Source organism: Habropoda laboriosa, unplaced genomic scaffold (assembly GCF_001263275.1).
Source record: "Habropoda laboriosa isolate 0110345459 unplaced genomic scaffold, ASM126327v1 scaffold134, whole genome shotgun sequence".
Lineage (NCBI taxonomy): Eukaryota > Metazoa > Arthropoda > Insecta > Hymenoptera > Apidae > Habropoda > Habropoda laboriosa.
The window spans coordinates 1,628,399-1,644,451 of NW_017100266.1; the positions used below are offsets into that span (position 1 = coordinate 1,628,399).

General features: G+C 34.3%; 4 protein-coding genes across 4 annotated transcripts; 2 read left to right on the forward strand and 2 right to left on the reverse strand.

The window, feature by feature from the left end:
- Positions 1-730: 730 nt before the first annotated feature.
- LOC108573363 (brain tumor protein) lies at positions 731-5,140 on the reverse strand. Its single transcript, XM_017935781.1, is given in 9 exon segments — positions 731-1,541; positions 1,730-1,962; positions 2,042-2,399; positions 2,482-2,732; positions 2,807-2,974; positions 3,048-3,543; positions 3,627-3,831; positions 3,905-4,312; positions 4,420-5,140. Coding segments are annotated over 9 exon segments (2,811 nt in total). The 5' UTR covers positions 5,007-5,140; the 3' UTR covers positions 731-1,436.
- Positions 5,141-6,699: 1,559 nt separating this feature from the next.
- Positions 6,700-10,193, forward strand: LOC108573258 (calnexin-like). The gene is made up of 10 exons (XM_017935652.1): positions 6,700-6,743; positions 7,248-7,500; positions 7,569-7,864; positions 7,932-8,591; positions 8,659-8,799; positions 8,952-9,077; positions 9,347-9,469; positions 9,597-9,690; positions 9,871-9,935; positions 10,012-10,193. The coding sequence occupies exons 2-10, from the start codon at positions 7,257-7,259 to the stop codon at positions 10,066-10,068; spliced, it is 1,806 nt and encodes a 601-aa protein (XP_017791141.1). The 5' UTR covers positions 6,700-6,743; positions 7,248-7,256; the 3' UTR covers positions 10,069-10,193.
- A 1,062-nt stretch (positions 10,194-11,255) lies between these two features.
- LOC108573303 (myotubularin-related protein 6) lies at positions 11,256-14,434 on the reverse strand. The gene is given in 13 exon segments (XM_017935707.1): positions 11,256-11,505; positions 11,507-11,757; positions 11,823-11,949; positions 12,022-12,162; positions 12,228-12,478; positions 12,557-12,783; positions 12,862-12,994; positions 13,134-13,268; positions 13,336-13,461; positions 13,529-13,686; positions 13,755-13,917; positions 13,985-14,098; positions 14,383-14,434. Coding segments are annotated over 13 exon segments (1,995 nt in total). The 5' UTR covers positions 14,407-14,434; the 3' UTR covers positions 11,256-11,360.
- A 391-nt stretch (positions 14,435-14,825) lies between these two features.
- Positions 14,826-15,576, forward strand: LOC108573337 (anaphase-promoting complex subunit 10). The gene is made up of 3 exons (XM_017935744.1): positions 14,826-14,873; positions 14,945-15,197; positions 15,285-15,576. The coding sequence occupies exons 1-3, from the start codon at positions 14,849-14,851 to the stop codon at positions 15,574-15,576; spliced, it is 570 nt and encodes a 189-aa protein (XP_017791233.1). The 5' UTR covers positions 14,826-14,848.
- Positions 15,577-16,053: the final 477 nt, after the last annotated feature.

Below are 16,053 nucleotides of genomic sequence, written 5' to 3' on the forward strand. Positions count from 1 at the left end.
TGTTTTATTTCTTTCAACAATGCACAAACGGGATCTATTATTCAGTGGCAAGTCTAGATTAATTGTTTTCGATTTTCTCTCGAATAATATATATATTGTGTACGATTCCTCATCTCGCAAGACAATTAAATGTTTGATTTTCAACGTATTGTAATATCTTTTCCTTTTCGCATTTAACTTCATTAAAATTCCTCTTTTTTTATCCTCTCTCCCTCTCTCTCTCTCTCTCTCTCTCTCTCTCTCTCTCTCTTGAACTGCTAATTTTTCAAATGCATGGAGAAGAATCACCAGGAACATAGCTCGTATTTTTCTTTCATTTCTTTTTTTTTTCGTTTGTAGGTTAAATTTCGTGCCTGCCGTAACGAGGAGTACTGCGTATTTTTTTTTCGATTATCTTTTTTTCTTTTTCTTTTAGAGATATGATATGATAAGAGCAGGAAGTACTACCGTATGTCGCAGCATGCAACGTTTTTATTTTTCCCTTCGCGTAATTAAGCACAGGAATTGTTGATTACTTTTTTCCCGTAATAACCATACTATCTCATCTCATGCTTATCAGATTACCTAACGATTCTTAACGGAAATCTTATAGAAACTTATATGTGTCTACAAATAGGTCTCGAAGTAACGTATAAAAGAAACAATATTACTTTTCTTTTTTCTAAACAAGTTAGAAATGTACACGTTGCTTCGAGCACAGAATCGAAATCAGCGTGTAAACGGTGCTCATTAGAGACTAGAATAATTTGATTTGTAAACATACCTAAAATACTGACGAACGTCGAAGATGATACGACCGATTGTGACGGAAAGCTATTGTTTTGCAAGTTCCTTCCCCCTCTCTTCGCTTTTTACGTGTTCCTCTCCCTCCTCCCGCGCCATTATTCGTAGTGTTTCAATCCAGGTCTATAATTCTTCCTTTTGTTCATTTCCGTTTCTTCGTTCTTCCTCTTGTTTTTTTAATTTATCTTGGCAGTTTACCAAATGCAACTGGCTAAATTACTATTTATACTGTTTTTTGGTCGGAGACGTACGTTTACCTTTTTCTTCTTCTTCTTCTTCTTCTTCTTCTTCTTCTTTCGAACTTGTTACTTTCATAAAACAGGGACGCATTTAAAACTTGTATTTGTTTTTCATCTTTGCTTTCTTTTCACTCTGTTTATACAGACTATTTAAAGCTGCATGCTGCACTCGTTTATTTATTTATTTGTTTCTTTTTTTTTTCCTTCTATTGCTTCGATAGGCCCAAATCTCAAAGAACTCGATGTGCCACGGGCATGTCTTTCTTTTTTTTTTCTATTTTTTTTTCTTTTTTTTTTTTATTTATTTAGATTGATTCGTCTTTCGTTGAGAGCAGAGTGATTCTTACGCGACAAAAGAACGTCTACACTCGTTGAAGAAAGTTACGACGTACTTATTTGGTCTGCTTCCTCGCTTCATGATATGTAAAGAGTGTTCAACACGAGGACGTGGTGATTATTTTTAGCCAAAGTCACGATATACCCCTCTGAGGTTATTTTCAAGCCACAACACCGGGAGACCTGCGAAATGCCAATTGATTACATTAATTAAGGTTATAATTAGTAACTCAAAAAAATAAAATTAGGAATTTCTCAAAAATTGTTTATAACAACTATTTTTCTAGTACAATTAATGTAATACAGTAACAGTGACAACTAAAATTTCTTCATTACTAAATTTCTGTTACATAAAAGGTAAAAAAGATTACCTTAACATATGGACATTCGAACTCGGAGATCAAGGAACCATCTCTTGAGAAAACGGCTACGTGAAACCGATTACCGTGCGAATCCCCTATTAATATATCGCCTGCATCGCTAATATCGATCCCGTTTGGGAAGTTTGTTACATTGTCACAGCCAATGCGACGCAAAAACTTGCCATCCTCATTGAACACTACTACGCAGTGTCCCTTAAAGTCACAAACAAAATATTCCTTACCTGCAATAAGAAAATCTTTTACAGATAAATTCTGTTTCATAAAATCTTCAGAAATAATCTAGAATAAACTATTACTTACCACTAATTGCAATATCACTTGGTTCCCTCATATATTCGCTGCAATCGAACCACCTCAACAGGTCTCCCGTATCGCTGATCACAAATACCGTCGGTGACACGCTATCAACAGCCAAAATGTAGCCCTCGCTAGTCACAGCTAGGCCAGCTACGATGTCGATGTATCGAATTGCTATTTTCTTAATAAAGTGACCGCTTTTTGTGAATATCTGCATCCTGGACCGTTCATTTCCCCGGTCACAGACCACAAATTTTCCGCTGTTCCTCATCACAGCTACTTTCCTGGGGAACCACAACTGTCCTTCCTCCTTACCAGGAACACCAAATTGGAATTTGAAAATACCAGTCTTATCGAATATCTGAAAAATATGAAAGTGATGTAACATACGTTATTTAAGTCTGAAATATTTCATTTATTTCCATATATGTATGTATATATACCTGAATTCTGTGATTGTTTGTGTCAGCAACAATAATGTCCTCATCAGCACTTAAACAAAATCCATGGGGTGAGCTGAATTGACCTTTACTGGGACCTAATTGTCCAAATTTATACCTAATGTGCATGGGAGTTAGTTTAGTGTTGTTTGAACGTGGGTGAGCGTAATTTCCGGATCCGGAACCGGTCACATTACCAACAGTGTTCCCAACCACTACAGGCATGCTGGGTATAGAGTCTCCTCTTAAATCATCTGCAAAGAATATTCACATATATATCAATTTATACGGAGTATATATTTATAATAATCATATATGAGAGTCATACCAGCACCCTGTGAAAGTATTGGCGAGGTAGAGGAGGATAACGATTGGAAGCCTCCATTTAAGAGACTATTAGCAGCAAGACTCAGATTTGGTGTATCGACGATGGCTGGCGAAGGTCCTCTGCCTAGTACTAGACCACTACCTCCATTAATTGTCGCATTTCCAAGATCTTTGAATAGAAATAATAATTTCAATATATTTATTTAAAAAAAAAAAATTAGTCTATATTAGCAATTATGAACCTTGATTGCCAAGCGTGTTTCCTAATTTTGCCAGTGCTTGTAAGTTATTGATCGCATGACTGGTAGAGCTCAGATCACCAGCAAACAAATCTGCCAAAGTGAAGGGTGATGTTGGGCTGGGGTTCGAACTAGGCCCAACTACGTTCGTGTCTCCAACCATCTCAACCTTTTCAGCTAAACTCGCCAATTGCTGTAGATTGTACTCTTGAATACTGGTCAGCCCATGGATAGGACCTGGTGGAAGAGATACAGGAGGTGGGGGAGGTGGAATATTCTGAGGACTGGACGTTGGAGGTATAACAAAAGGTGGTTCACCTTCGAATGAGGATTGCAGTGATGTAGGATGAGAAATGGGAGACCTTGTGCTAATTGAACGTGGGCAGCCCATCGAAGTATGAACCTGCTGATTCGTAGAAACCCCTGGCACGGTTGTAATTGGTTCCGGAGTAGACTTTGTCACTGGTGTGCTCTCAGTATGAAATTTACCAAATACTTCCTACAATTATCCATTCGGTTTACGTTCCTATATCACCCGAGTCTTCATTTAAGCGTACATAGTTAAAATCATTGTATATATACCTTCATTGCTTTCTCAAACTGATTGTAGTCAGTTTGGAACTGTATAGAAAAAGAAACATTTGGCTTTGGTGTGTTTTTTATTAAATTCATTAGTTGCGTTCCAACGATACGACGAAGTGCAAGGATCTCCACAGCGTCACCGTGCTCGAGCAGTCTAGAGGTAAAACGACAAGCATCTTCTATCTTCTCCACAGTCTTTTCAACACTGTAAAAGCACAAATGTTAGTTTAATAAATGAACTTTAGAAAGATGCAGAAGACAAAAAACAATTTCCTGACCTGTGAAATGTGTCCATTATTTTTAGCTCTCTATCAGAATGTAACTTTTCAAGTTCAACCAAAGCATTGTCTCTACACTTTTCTAAAACAGCTTTATAACTCTGAAATGTCTCGACAATCAGATCTTTAGCTTGATCATGTTGTGCTTGTAGCTCACTAAGTGCATTTCCTAACTGGGCAGATACTTGGTCACAATCTGCAATTCTTGCTTTGCTCTCATTCATCAATTTTATTAATTCCTCCTTTTGACGTGGTTCTGCATCCATTAATCGTTCATACTGATGCTCTGGAGCTTTGTGCTCAACAAGTAAACACTCGTTGCATATTGGTTCCTGACACACAAACAATGAAATATACTTTATATTTAACAAATTATACTATAACGTAACAATCAAGTAAAGTTTAAGTCTGATTATATTCCATACCATGTATGGGCTCAGATGTTAGTACATAATACATTTGCAATTCAATCTTTTTCTTCTTATTAAACAAAGTATTTACCTGACAAGAGTAACAATAAAACGAAAGCCACCACCTTGTGACTTTCAAAACAACGCATAAATTGGTGCGCGGTATTACAATGCGGACACAAGAAGTTGGCACAGTCCGAACAACGTGCAACCGCGCTCTCTTTGGCTTTACACGAGGTACAGAGTACAGCCATGTTCTCAATCGCAGACATGTCAAGTATATTAGTTAAAACATAGTCACACGTCAGTGACGCGGCACCCTTAGAACTAATGGAAGTTTCTTGTTGACAAAGAGGACAGATTAACACGGAGCTGACCTTTGAGTCGCCTGCTTCATCCATCAGAAGCTTGTCCAAACAAGCTTCGCAGAACACATGAAGACAAGAAAGCACTCGTGGAGAACAAAGTTTGCTCATACAAATAGCACATTCTTGATCATCGGCCACACCAGTGCCACAATTGATCTCTTCCAGGGCATCTCCAGGATTAGAAGCCTCATTGCAGCCAGTAACGGCATTTATGTTTCGTTCACTAAATACATTCCCATTCTCAACATCTTCACTCTGAGTGATACCAGTTCCAGCTGGGACCGATGCTGTTCCAGAAGGAACAGCTACCATGGATGATGCCATCCTGTGATTCCCCCCTTTGTTTGCGCGGTAATTACTCTTATAGGCTTGTGTCGAGAACTCGTGAAACTGAATTTGTTATGTATGTATATATATATATACATATACATATATATATATATACATGTATATATATGTATATATATTTTTAACGTTCCGTTTTTAAGAAACGAGACGGCGGATATCTACAAAATAAAGAAAACCCACGAACCCCTCTTAGATCATGAAATACATGGGCCATGCATCGTAGAATCGATCGTAACCACGAAACAAAACACTGTTGGTCACTAGTTAGTCTTCCCAATGGGCACTTCTACTACCGTGTGTGCATAAAAATTCACGCACACCGAGGAAGAAAATTGAATCGACGCGCGACGCTTGCCGTAATGAACAAATTTTCGTCGTGCAGCATTTCTCAGTTCCGCAACCAACAACCGATATATTTTTTTCTCTCCCTCTCCCTCTCTCTCTCTCACCCTCTCTCACTCCCTCCTTCTTTCTCTCTTTCGTTTCGTGTGTGCCTCGAGATAAAAGATTCCGCTTCGTGTCACACGCGTTTAACACTTTCTTCTTTCTTCTTCTTGGTCACCGCGTTTTATTTACATTTAAACATTGAATTGATTTTTCACTGACCACTGGGATTGCTTACCGTCTGGGTTCGTGTTAAATTTTCATTTTGACCACGATCAACGTTTCGAGTGTACTAACAAACATTATCGATTACACGAATCCCTCGGACTTCCTACGTGGATTGTACAACGGCGATTGTTTCAATTTCAGTTGTTATCGACGCCTCGACACCGCGAACATTTCGGGCCTTTTCATATGTAGAGCGTAGGAATATAAATCATTCGAATCGAGAAGAGTTGACCCCAATGCAGGAGCCCTGCAAACAATTAATATAATGATGGTACACTTATAGACCATCCATGGCCCTTAAAAACTCCCCTAAGTCTCGTCAACGCGACGATTAAGTCGTCACCTTGCGACTGTGTTGCGTACTATCGCCAGTTCTAAAATTTGAATGGCCACATTAACCTACTTTTTTAAGACTTAATTATATTAATATTTGGGGTTATTTTATATTATGTATTTAAAATACTTAAATTATGATTTAATTTGATTAAATTGTATTTAATTTCATGTGTAAGATACTTAAATCATACTAATATTTAACAATGGCAACAAAAATGATTACTCTCCAATCAAATCTTTTGAATACTGATTAAAAAAAGTCAAAAAAATAGCTTAATATTCTTTTCGAAAAATTTACGATTCATCATGGTACATCTTCATGAATAGTGCGTAAAGGGATTAAATCCCGTTATTTTATCAGAATTTTCTAATATTGGAAGGTATCTTTTTTTATGACGAAATAACAAATAATAACGACAGTATAAGAATTATTTAAAAATTATTGTATACAAATTGCGCAATGCTGTAATTGATAATTCACGTTATCACAGTGGTTCTCAATCACCATACAATTTATACCTCATTAAAGCGTTACCACAAAAAGAAAAAATGTAACCATGCATTCTAATAGCACTTTTTCTCTGTAGAAAAGTAAAATTGCTCAAAAACGGTCATCTTTAAAATCAATGAATTTTCTAACCTTTAAAATTCACCGAAATGATTACAAGGAATTGGCATTAGAATTTTTCTCGTTCTGGAGAATTTCATGTTCCGCGTTGGGAATCACTGTAACGGAGCTTTACGGTGTGATGTTCAAGAGGAACGGTACGTTGCATGCCTATCACACGTCAGATTGTGAATGGAAAAATTTCCTCGAGGCTTGATTTTTCTCAATTTTTCTTATGAGTGAAATAAACATCCTTATTAAATAATCGTAGCACGAACAATTTTTTACAAGAACAGTTTCCAACCTCTTTGTTTCGTCATTTCAAGTCGCGGGATTTTCTTGTTAATTCAATTAATTTAATTAAACGGAGCACTCTATTTTCCATTGTACATCTTGTTTCCGGCGTTCTTGCTCAAGCGGCGTGACTTTTATTTCACACCACTCGCTGACGAATCGATGCTTGGCAATTGAATTCGGTAAGAAAGTTTCGTTTTCGTTTAGGTGGCCTCTTTACGATCGATTTTCACTCTCATTTTCTGGTAATCGGTAAATATTAAAGTTATTGAAATATTTGTAGGGATAATGGTGCACAGAATATTCAAAAATTACTTATATAATTATTTAGAATACTTTGAAATTATTTGTATCTGTTTTCTTCACAGGAATATGAGATGGCCAGACTTATAGCAAATCTAATTATTTATTTATGTTTGCTGGGCAGTATTATTAGTGCTAATGAGGATGGTGATAGTATTGTCCAAGATGTAGTGACAAAGTTAGTTTACAAAACACCGGAGGTCTCTGGTTTCGCACATTTGGTAGAAACCTTTGACGATGAGGAGAAGTTTAAAAAGACATGGGTACTTTCAGAGGCTAAGAAAGATTCTACGGATGAGGATATAGCGAAATATGATGGTCTGTCTATTGTTACTGGCTTTACATGTTTAAACAATAGAAAACTTATATGTACATTATCTGTATAGGAATTTGGTCTGTGGAGGAACCTAAAAAGCATGCGCAAGAGGGTGATCTTGGATTAGTGCTTAAGAGCAAAGCTAGACATGCTGCTGTATCCACTTTATTATCCAAACCATTTCACTTTAAAAGTAGCCCTTTGGTTGTACAGTATGAAGTTAATTTCCAAGAAGGTCAAGAATGCGGTGGAGCCTATTTGAAGTTACTTACTCTGGACTTAGAGCATCAAGATTTAAAGAAGTTCCATGATAAAACTCCCTATACTATAATGTTTGGGCCTGATAAATGTGGAAATGATCACATGGTATATAAAGTGCTGAAAATTTAATTTTGAGAAAATTCTTTTATATTAACTGATTGCTTCTCTCTAGTTACATTTCATCTTCCGACACAAAAATCCCCTAAATGGTACCATAGAGGAGAAACACTGCAAAAAAGCAAGGGAACGCCTGGAAGATTTCTTCAAAGACAAGCAGCCTCATCTGTACACTTTGATCATTCGACCTGACAATAGTTTTGAGATTAAAGTTGACAATAAGATTGTAAATTCTGGATCCTTACTGGACGATTTCACTCCACCGGTTAATCCACCGCTGGAGATAGAGGATCCCACTGATGTTCAACCTGAAGATTGGGATGACAGAGAAAAGATCCCTGATTTATCTGCCGTTAAACCAGAGGATTGGGACGAAGATGCCCCTGCACAAATCGTTGATGAAGACGATATTATGCCTGAGGGATGGTTGGAAGATGAACCACCCATGATATCTAATCCTGACTCTGTAAAACCTGAAGACTGGGATGTAGAAATGGATGGGGAATGGGAACCTCCTGAAATACCCAATCCAAAATGCGCAGACGCGTCTGGTTGTGGACCATACAAGCAGAAAATGAAAAAGAATCCACGGTACAAGGGTAAATGGTCACCACCCTTGATCAACAACCCCAATTATAAAGGAAAATGGAAGCCTAGGTTGATGCACAACCCTGATTATTTCAATGATGAACATCCATTCAGGATGACGCCTATTGTACGCTCCTTTTTTAAAATTTAGAATATCTATGAGACTATTATATTAAAATATTTATATTTTTTAGTTCGCTGTCGGCTTTGAACTTTGGTCCATGTCCACGGACATTTTCTTTGACAACATCTTGGTTACCGATAGTGAAGATGTAGCGAAAAAGTGGGCAGATGCCACATTCGAAGTACGCCGTGCAAAAATCGCAGAGGAGAGTGTGAGTAATTCTTTTTTTTTTTTTCTCTAATTTGTAAGATTATGATATTTAACGTTTACTTAAATCAAATTTCCGGAGGACTACGGTAAAATTAAAGGACAGATGAACTTTTGGAAACGTTATGTATGATACATGTACACTGTGCCATGCAGGTGACTTTATGGGGTCGCATATTGAAAGCTACAAATTATAAACCGGGCTGGTGGGCGCTATATTTCTTATATTGCGCGATTCCAGTTGTATTGTATGTTTGGTATCTACTGAAACGAGCTGGTGAGGTATATTTTCTGGCCCCTCAAACATGCAAATTACTTGCTCTTTGTAATAGTATTATGGCTAAGCCTTTTATAATAGCTCATCTGCATAAACCCCTTGTACATAGTAGTATAAGTTGAAGAAAAGGATAATAGCAGTTAAAAATTTTTTAATTCGTTGAGGATGCTTTTATTATATTCTAGTCAGATCCAGGTGGTGCACGGTATAAATTGTACAAGTGCAGAGGGTATGTAAATCACATGACTTGTAATTGTGTGATTGTTTTACGCAGTGGAGTGTATGGCGTCAGATTGGCACATTTACCGCGGAACATCCTTGGATATGGGCTGTGTATATAATAGCTGCTGGTTTCCCCATACTGCTAGTAATATATTGTTGCTGCTTTGCTTCTCAGGTATAAAAAATGTCATAAATGTAATTCCAAAACAAGTATAGTATGCTAATTTTTTAGTTTTTGAGAATTTTTAGAAATAAAATCATATGTCTTTATAATCCATAAAATTTATTGATTTCCTTTTTAGGAAAAATATGACTTAAAGGATGAAGACAAACAGCCTTTAGACATTAATGAGGAGGCAGCACAGAAACAAGAAGAGACAGAAAATCCACCAACTAGTGCCGAAGCAGATGAAAAAGAAAATGCCTCACTTAGTGCGGAAGCAGAGGAAAAAGAAAGTGCCTCAGTTAATGCCGAAGCAGATGAAAAAGAAAATGCCTCAGTTAGTGCCGGAGCAAGCGAAAAACAAAATGCCTCAATTAGTGTCGAAGCAGACGAAGAAACAGAAAACCAGCCAGCTGGTACAGAAGCAGAAGAAGACACCGAAAAGGAAATTGAAGAAATAATAGAAAGTGAAAAAAATGTTAGTAAAAAATCTCAAAATATATAATTAAAATAGTTCACTGAATAATTTGTCCTAATGTTACATTTACTTTCAGGATAAGCCAGCAATAGGTGGCGATGGACCACGACGAAGAAAACCAAATAAAGAATAAAATTAATTAAAATTAAAACGAAAAAAATTCATATTAACAAGGTATTTATGCAACACTCACATTCCACTTAAACACTTGCCATTGTGGAAGTTAGGATTTCTTTTTTTTTTTTCTTCAGTATCTAATTACATGCAATACAATATCACTAGCTACTAAATCGTTATACCTAAATATTTAATTAGGTATTCGGTTCTCAAAGCATAACGTCTTATTTATGTCATGTTCTCAAGCAAGTAATTTTTCACATTTCGAGCATGTCTTACGAATGAATGATAAAACATAAATACTTAAAAAAAAAAAAATTTGTAAGAATGATGTTTGGTGTAAAAACTATTTATGCCTTAACAATATGTAGCAATTGTAACTTTTGTTATTGTATATTATAAAAACAAAAAGAACGAATAATAGAATAGATTTATTCACGATTTTTCTGTACAACAACAGCAGTTGATTATGTGCTTTTTTAGAGAAAAGGTTCGTGGATGATCATATCGTGCGGTAATATTTTAACATACAATCCGTACAGGAACTTATAATATTTAATCAGTTACTGTTTTCAAATAGACATTTATAATATTATTCGATGTAATGATCTTTCTTAAATAATGTTTCATTCCTTTGTCGTTATGTTGAATAAAGTGTACAATGTGAATGAAATACTTTTATGTATTATGTACGATGTTGTATTATTTATATAACTCTGTTAAGTTTGAAATTGTTTAAAGATAATTAAACGTGTAAGTTATAAAAATTATCTTTGCTTATGTTGTAATAGTTTTTTTTTCTTTTTTTTTAAATTAGGACTAAAGAGAGATTGATTCGCTTCGAATAGAACGTAAAATATCAAGTTAAATTTTATTTTGAAGAACTTGGTTTCTTTAATCGTGAATCACGAACGGAGCGTCGCACTTCGCCGCCGTTTAGTATCTTACAGTATAAATATAAAATAAAAGCAGTCTTATTTAAAAAGGTATAATTGTGCATTCTTATAAGAATAGCTGTTATAATACAATTTGCGTTGAACCATTAAAATAAAATTGTATTTTTATTCGTAATACTTTCTTACGTGCATTAATCTTTTCGTTTAAGATTAACATGCTTTGGTTTCAACGTGCATAAAAAAAAGTGTAAAATGTACAATTCCTTATTTTTATCAGAGCAATTTTGTTTTGCAGATTCATGGTGGTATTATTTTCAATTGTGTCTTAACCCATAACATTATCTAGTCATTGTACGTAATATACATCTTAGGTACAGATCGCGAATTTAAATATACACTCGAAGAAATCTATTTACGGACTAGTAGAAGGAATACTGGAATTCTGTGTACATGACATACAAGTAGGCACAGCACGCTGCGAATGGTGTCCAGCAAGAACAGTATGTTCACCCATACATGTTGTGCATAATACATCTCCACATGACCAACAATGGTGCTAAAAAGAAAGAAAAAAAGATATATATATCTTCCATATTTCTAGATAATTTCCAGTCCAAGGCAACCGTTTCCAATTCGTTCTCTAATTGACTGATTTTTAAGCTGTATTTTGCCTTCTCCTCATGATTTTCTGCGTTCTCTATTATGGTTTCTGGATTCTTGGTGAATTTGTTATCGAGTATTAATTTCCCTTGTACATTATTTTTTTGGACATTGTTCATGTTCAATACTGAATTGACGGAACTGACCCTCTATGTAAACGAATATAATATTATAAATTTAATAAATGGTAAAAATTGTTTAAAAATTCCTGCACCTTTACAAGAAGCTTAACGTGATCCTCCAAACAACTGGTATGATCATGCATTACCAAAAGAATGTCCTCATATGTTTCTCTCGGATGTATATCATTTTCGAATCTGAAGTACATTCCACGCCATAAGCTAAAAAATTTTCTCATTTCACTTTTAATCCTTTCATGAAAGTAGAAAAAACAAACAATTTATATATATTACGTAATACTCTGTGGTGCTAGTTTAGGTTGAAGAACGGAACTAGCGTCCTCGTTAGAACGATTACATTTGTACAGTGGATTTATATACTCATGCATGTTGTTTGCTATGTACCCCCATAGGGAATACGTTCTTTCCGTCACTCTGGGAACAATTAAAGACAGATAAAATGATAATTTTTTATAAATACACTACCACTTAAAAAGTACCTGAGCGTATGCCTCTCTTTCTCTGAGTTTCCTATAAAAGTACCATACTGACAATTATGTACATGATCATGAAGGGTTAACAAGAAAAATTCATTGAACTGAAATTTATGGGGATATTGCTGTAACAGCTGATACGTTGCATCAATAAACTGAGTAAAAATTGGAGCTAACTCTTTACTATCACAACTAATATGACCACAGCGGTCACTAAACTTATGTCCAAATGATAACCAGTCTTTTTCTATCAATGCCTGGAAAATAAAATACGAAAATGTAAATCAGATTTCAAGAAATTATTTTGGAAGTTTTAGTAAACATTAACTTCTTACTTGAAAGCCTTGAATTGTTCTGTAATATGGATCCAATAATAAAGCACTCAATGAACATACTTGAGCAGTGCGATCCCAACCATCACTGCAGTGCACCACTACGCTAACTCCATTGGAAACTGCTCTGGCAATGAACCATGCAGCTTCTAGAATAGATCGTATATGTTTCAACCATCCACAGCTTTCCAAGCCGCTTAAAAATGCACTCATCGACGGTGTTCTTTGTACTGTAATAATAATTAAAAATATTGAAACAATAAAAAGCTATAATTTAGACAGAAGCTTTAGAACAATGTGATATTTACATTCTATTAGCTTATTTAAACTTGTTCTCATTACGTGAATATTTTCAATACCAAAAAAGTGAAATTTTATATTATCATAAAAGTTTTCATTTTCGTAACCTTTCCCTGTAGCTCTATTAGCAAAAGCATTGATCTAAACAAATAAATACACGAATTAATATTTGTTCTTGTAAATTATATACAAAAAAGATGTAAGTGGACCATATGACATAATGGATTACTCAAATGTTTTACAATTACGAAAATACCTTACTCGATGTTTATAGACTTACGCGCGGTCGTGTATCTACGACGTACATATATTTCGAGTTCGAGTTTGTACATAAAATATTGTACATCATTTGTTCATCTTCGGGGCATCGTGCACTGAATCCTGATAACGGTTGACTACAACGGCAAATAGCAGCCTGTAAAATACTTCTTTATTGATTACTAAATTTAACATATAATTTAAATGCTTTCATTGATTTGTACCTTGTTAGAATGTAAGTATGTTAAAACTGGTAGTCTGCCTCTACTTCTAAACTTTGCACTACCTTTCAAGATGGTACAGGCACATGTGCTTGGTACGTATAAATACTTAGGATAAGTATCACAAAGCTGAAAATCCAATTATATGAAATCTTATTTTATAAAGTTCATGATAAATATCATAAAAAATTTGTACCTTATAACTTATATTTAAATAAGACAAAGACCATTCCTCATTTGGGACACCCTGCCTTTGAAATTCACTTTGTACATTAAAAAAATTCCATCCTGCATGCTGTGGTAAAGTGTCCTTATTTGCTTGATATTTAAAACAATAAAGATCCTCTAAACTTACTGAAAAGAAAATGCATAAGGTTCACTATTGGTTATTACAATTGTACTCAGTATAGAGTAGCATTTACCTGGGAAAGATAGCTTTGATAAGGTAAGATATATGTCATGGCAATCACGTTCTTTTGGAATAACAAATGTTACAATAAAAAAGTGTTTACATTTGATACACAATGGAGAACCTGCTGTGGTTAATGGCTGTTTTTCTATGTTTGAAATATGAGTATATAATACCTGGAGTATGAAATATTAATGAGGTTGCTGTTAATATTACAAGAGTAACAGATTATTATGCTCTTACCCAGATTTTCTTGTTCCCACTTCGTTCAGTGAATATGAGATGTGTTACGGTTAAATAAAGAGTACCAATAGAGTGATTGTTACTATACTTATCGAAAATCCTTACATTCTCCACCTATAATTACAAATTTTCAAACCGTGATGACAGATCTAAAAATCCAGTAAAATTACGTTCTAAATTCTTAAATAATTGAGCGTCACATTTTTTGTAAAAAATATAAATCTTCCTATATAAATGCATGAAATATCGTAATAATTTGGAATAGATGTTACGAAAACATTTATTTTATTTCATAGCGACATATTGGCGAATGACATATTAACAGATGTTCGTAATCATGATTCAAAATTTATCCGAGACAGCTTCACGATAAATGAAACAGGTGTTTATCCGGATACCTTCGAGATTTTGATTTGATCCATTTCGTATCGTACGCTCACAATTTGTTTACACCTGAGGAACCATCTGATGAATTGTAAATTGGGTACCACTGACCTATCTTCGAGGCAATGGTGCTCAACTTGCCCTTATAAAAAAAAATATATATATATGTGTGTTTCTCCTTACTTGATACGTAATTAATCGTTCATTATACGAACACGTTTTATCGTATGTTTTTTTTTTATAAAAAAATAAAACCGACGATATCAGTTATCGACACTCTTTAACCAAAAAAATTCAATACTTTTACATATTCGTTATAGATGGCAGTAGAGGGATGAACTAATATTTTTGATAGATCGTTTTGTAAATACAAAGATAAACAAAACTATTCATATTATTAAAAAACTAGTCGTTTAATTTTTCACTTTTTCTAAGATAACTTACGATGTTATTTTTATAAATTATAAAAAAGCTGAAACAATGAGTAATAAGACTGGTAATACAGGTAAATCTTTTTTATAAAATCAGGCTACGTTTAAAAAGAAAATATTTATTGTAATAGTTATATTTTTCTAGGAGAAGTAGATCCTGTACAAGAGGAACTGGCTGGCCGTGTGAGGGAAGTTGGAAACCATGCAATTTGGAGTTTATCTAGCTGCAAGCCTGGTTTTGGAGTGGATCAGTTACGTGATGATATCACAGAGACTTATTGGCAATCTGATGGACAGCTTCCTCACTTGGTCAATATACAGTTTAAAAGGAAAACAACAATACGTGATATATGTATATACACAGATTATAAATTAGATGAAAGTTATACTCCTAGTAGGTAAGAAATTTGTATTTTTTTTTTTTCTATCAAAAACAAAGCAATTTTGGAGTATTACTAATACCTTAATATTATCTTTAACTTAAGGATAAGTATTAGGGCAGGCACAAATTTTAATGATCTTCAAGAAATAGAAGTCATGGATTTGAATGAACCAAGTGGTTGGATTGTGATTCCAATAAAAGATATGAATGACAGACCTATCAGAACGTTTATGATACAAATAGCTGTGATGAACAACCATCAAAATGGACGGGACACACATATGAGGCAAATTAAAATTTACAGTCCAACACAGAATGTTCTAGGACCACCAGCTTCTTATATTCCAGGCCAATTTCTTACTAATGAATTTCTACGTTATGCTACTGTTAGATAAAGAAATAAATGTTATTATCAAATAAATATTATTTGCAGAGAAAATTTCAAAGAAAATAAATATAATTTCTTATTTATTAAAACTAACTTTACAGTTCAGTTTTATGTACTGTTGTTAATAAAGTATTCATTAAAGGTTGAGTGTGATTCCATTTCTATTATTGGAAGGCAAAAAAATATAAACACAATGTATGTAAGAACTACTGTTTCATCCATGAAATGTTTCCAGTTATAAATAGACAATCTAAGTGACAATATCAGTGAGATTATGATAAATATGGTTCTAAAATTATTGTTAATTCTAGTGTTAGTTAATATAACAAAATGCAGTACATATGAGAAAGAAAATGATATCTTAGATATAAATCTTTATTATACAACTAACTACTTCAAAAAATTAAAAACAGATTATGGTATAAAAGTTCTAATAAAAAAATAAAATTAAATGTTATATTTGTATTTTATATTTTGAAATTTT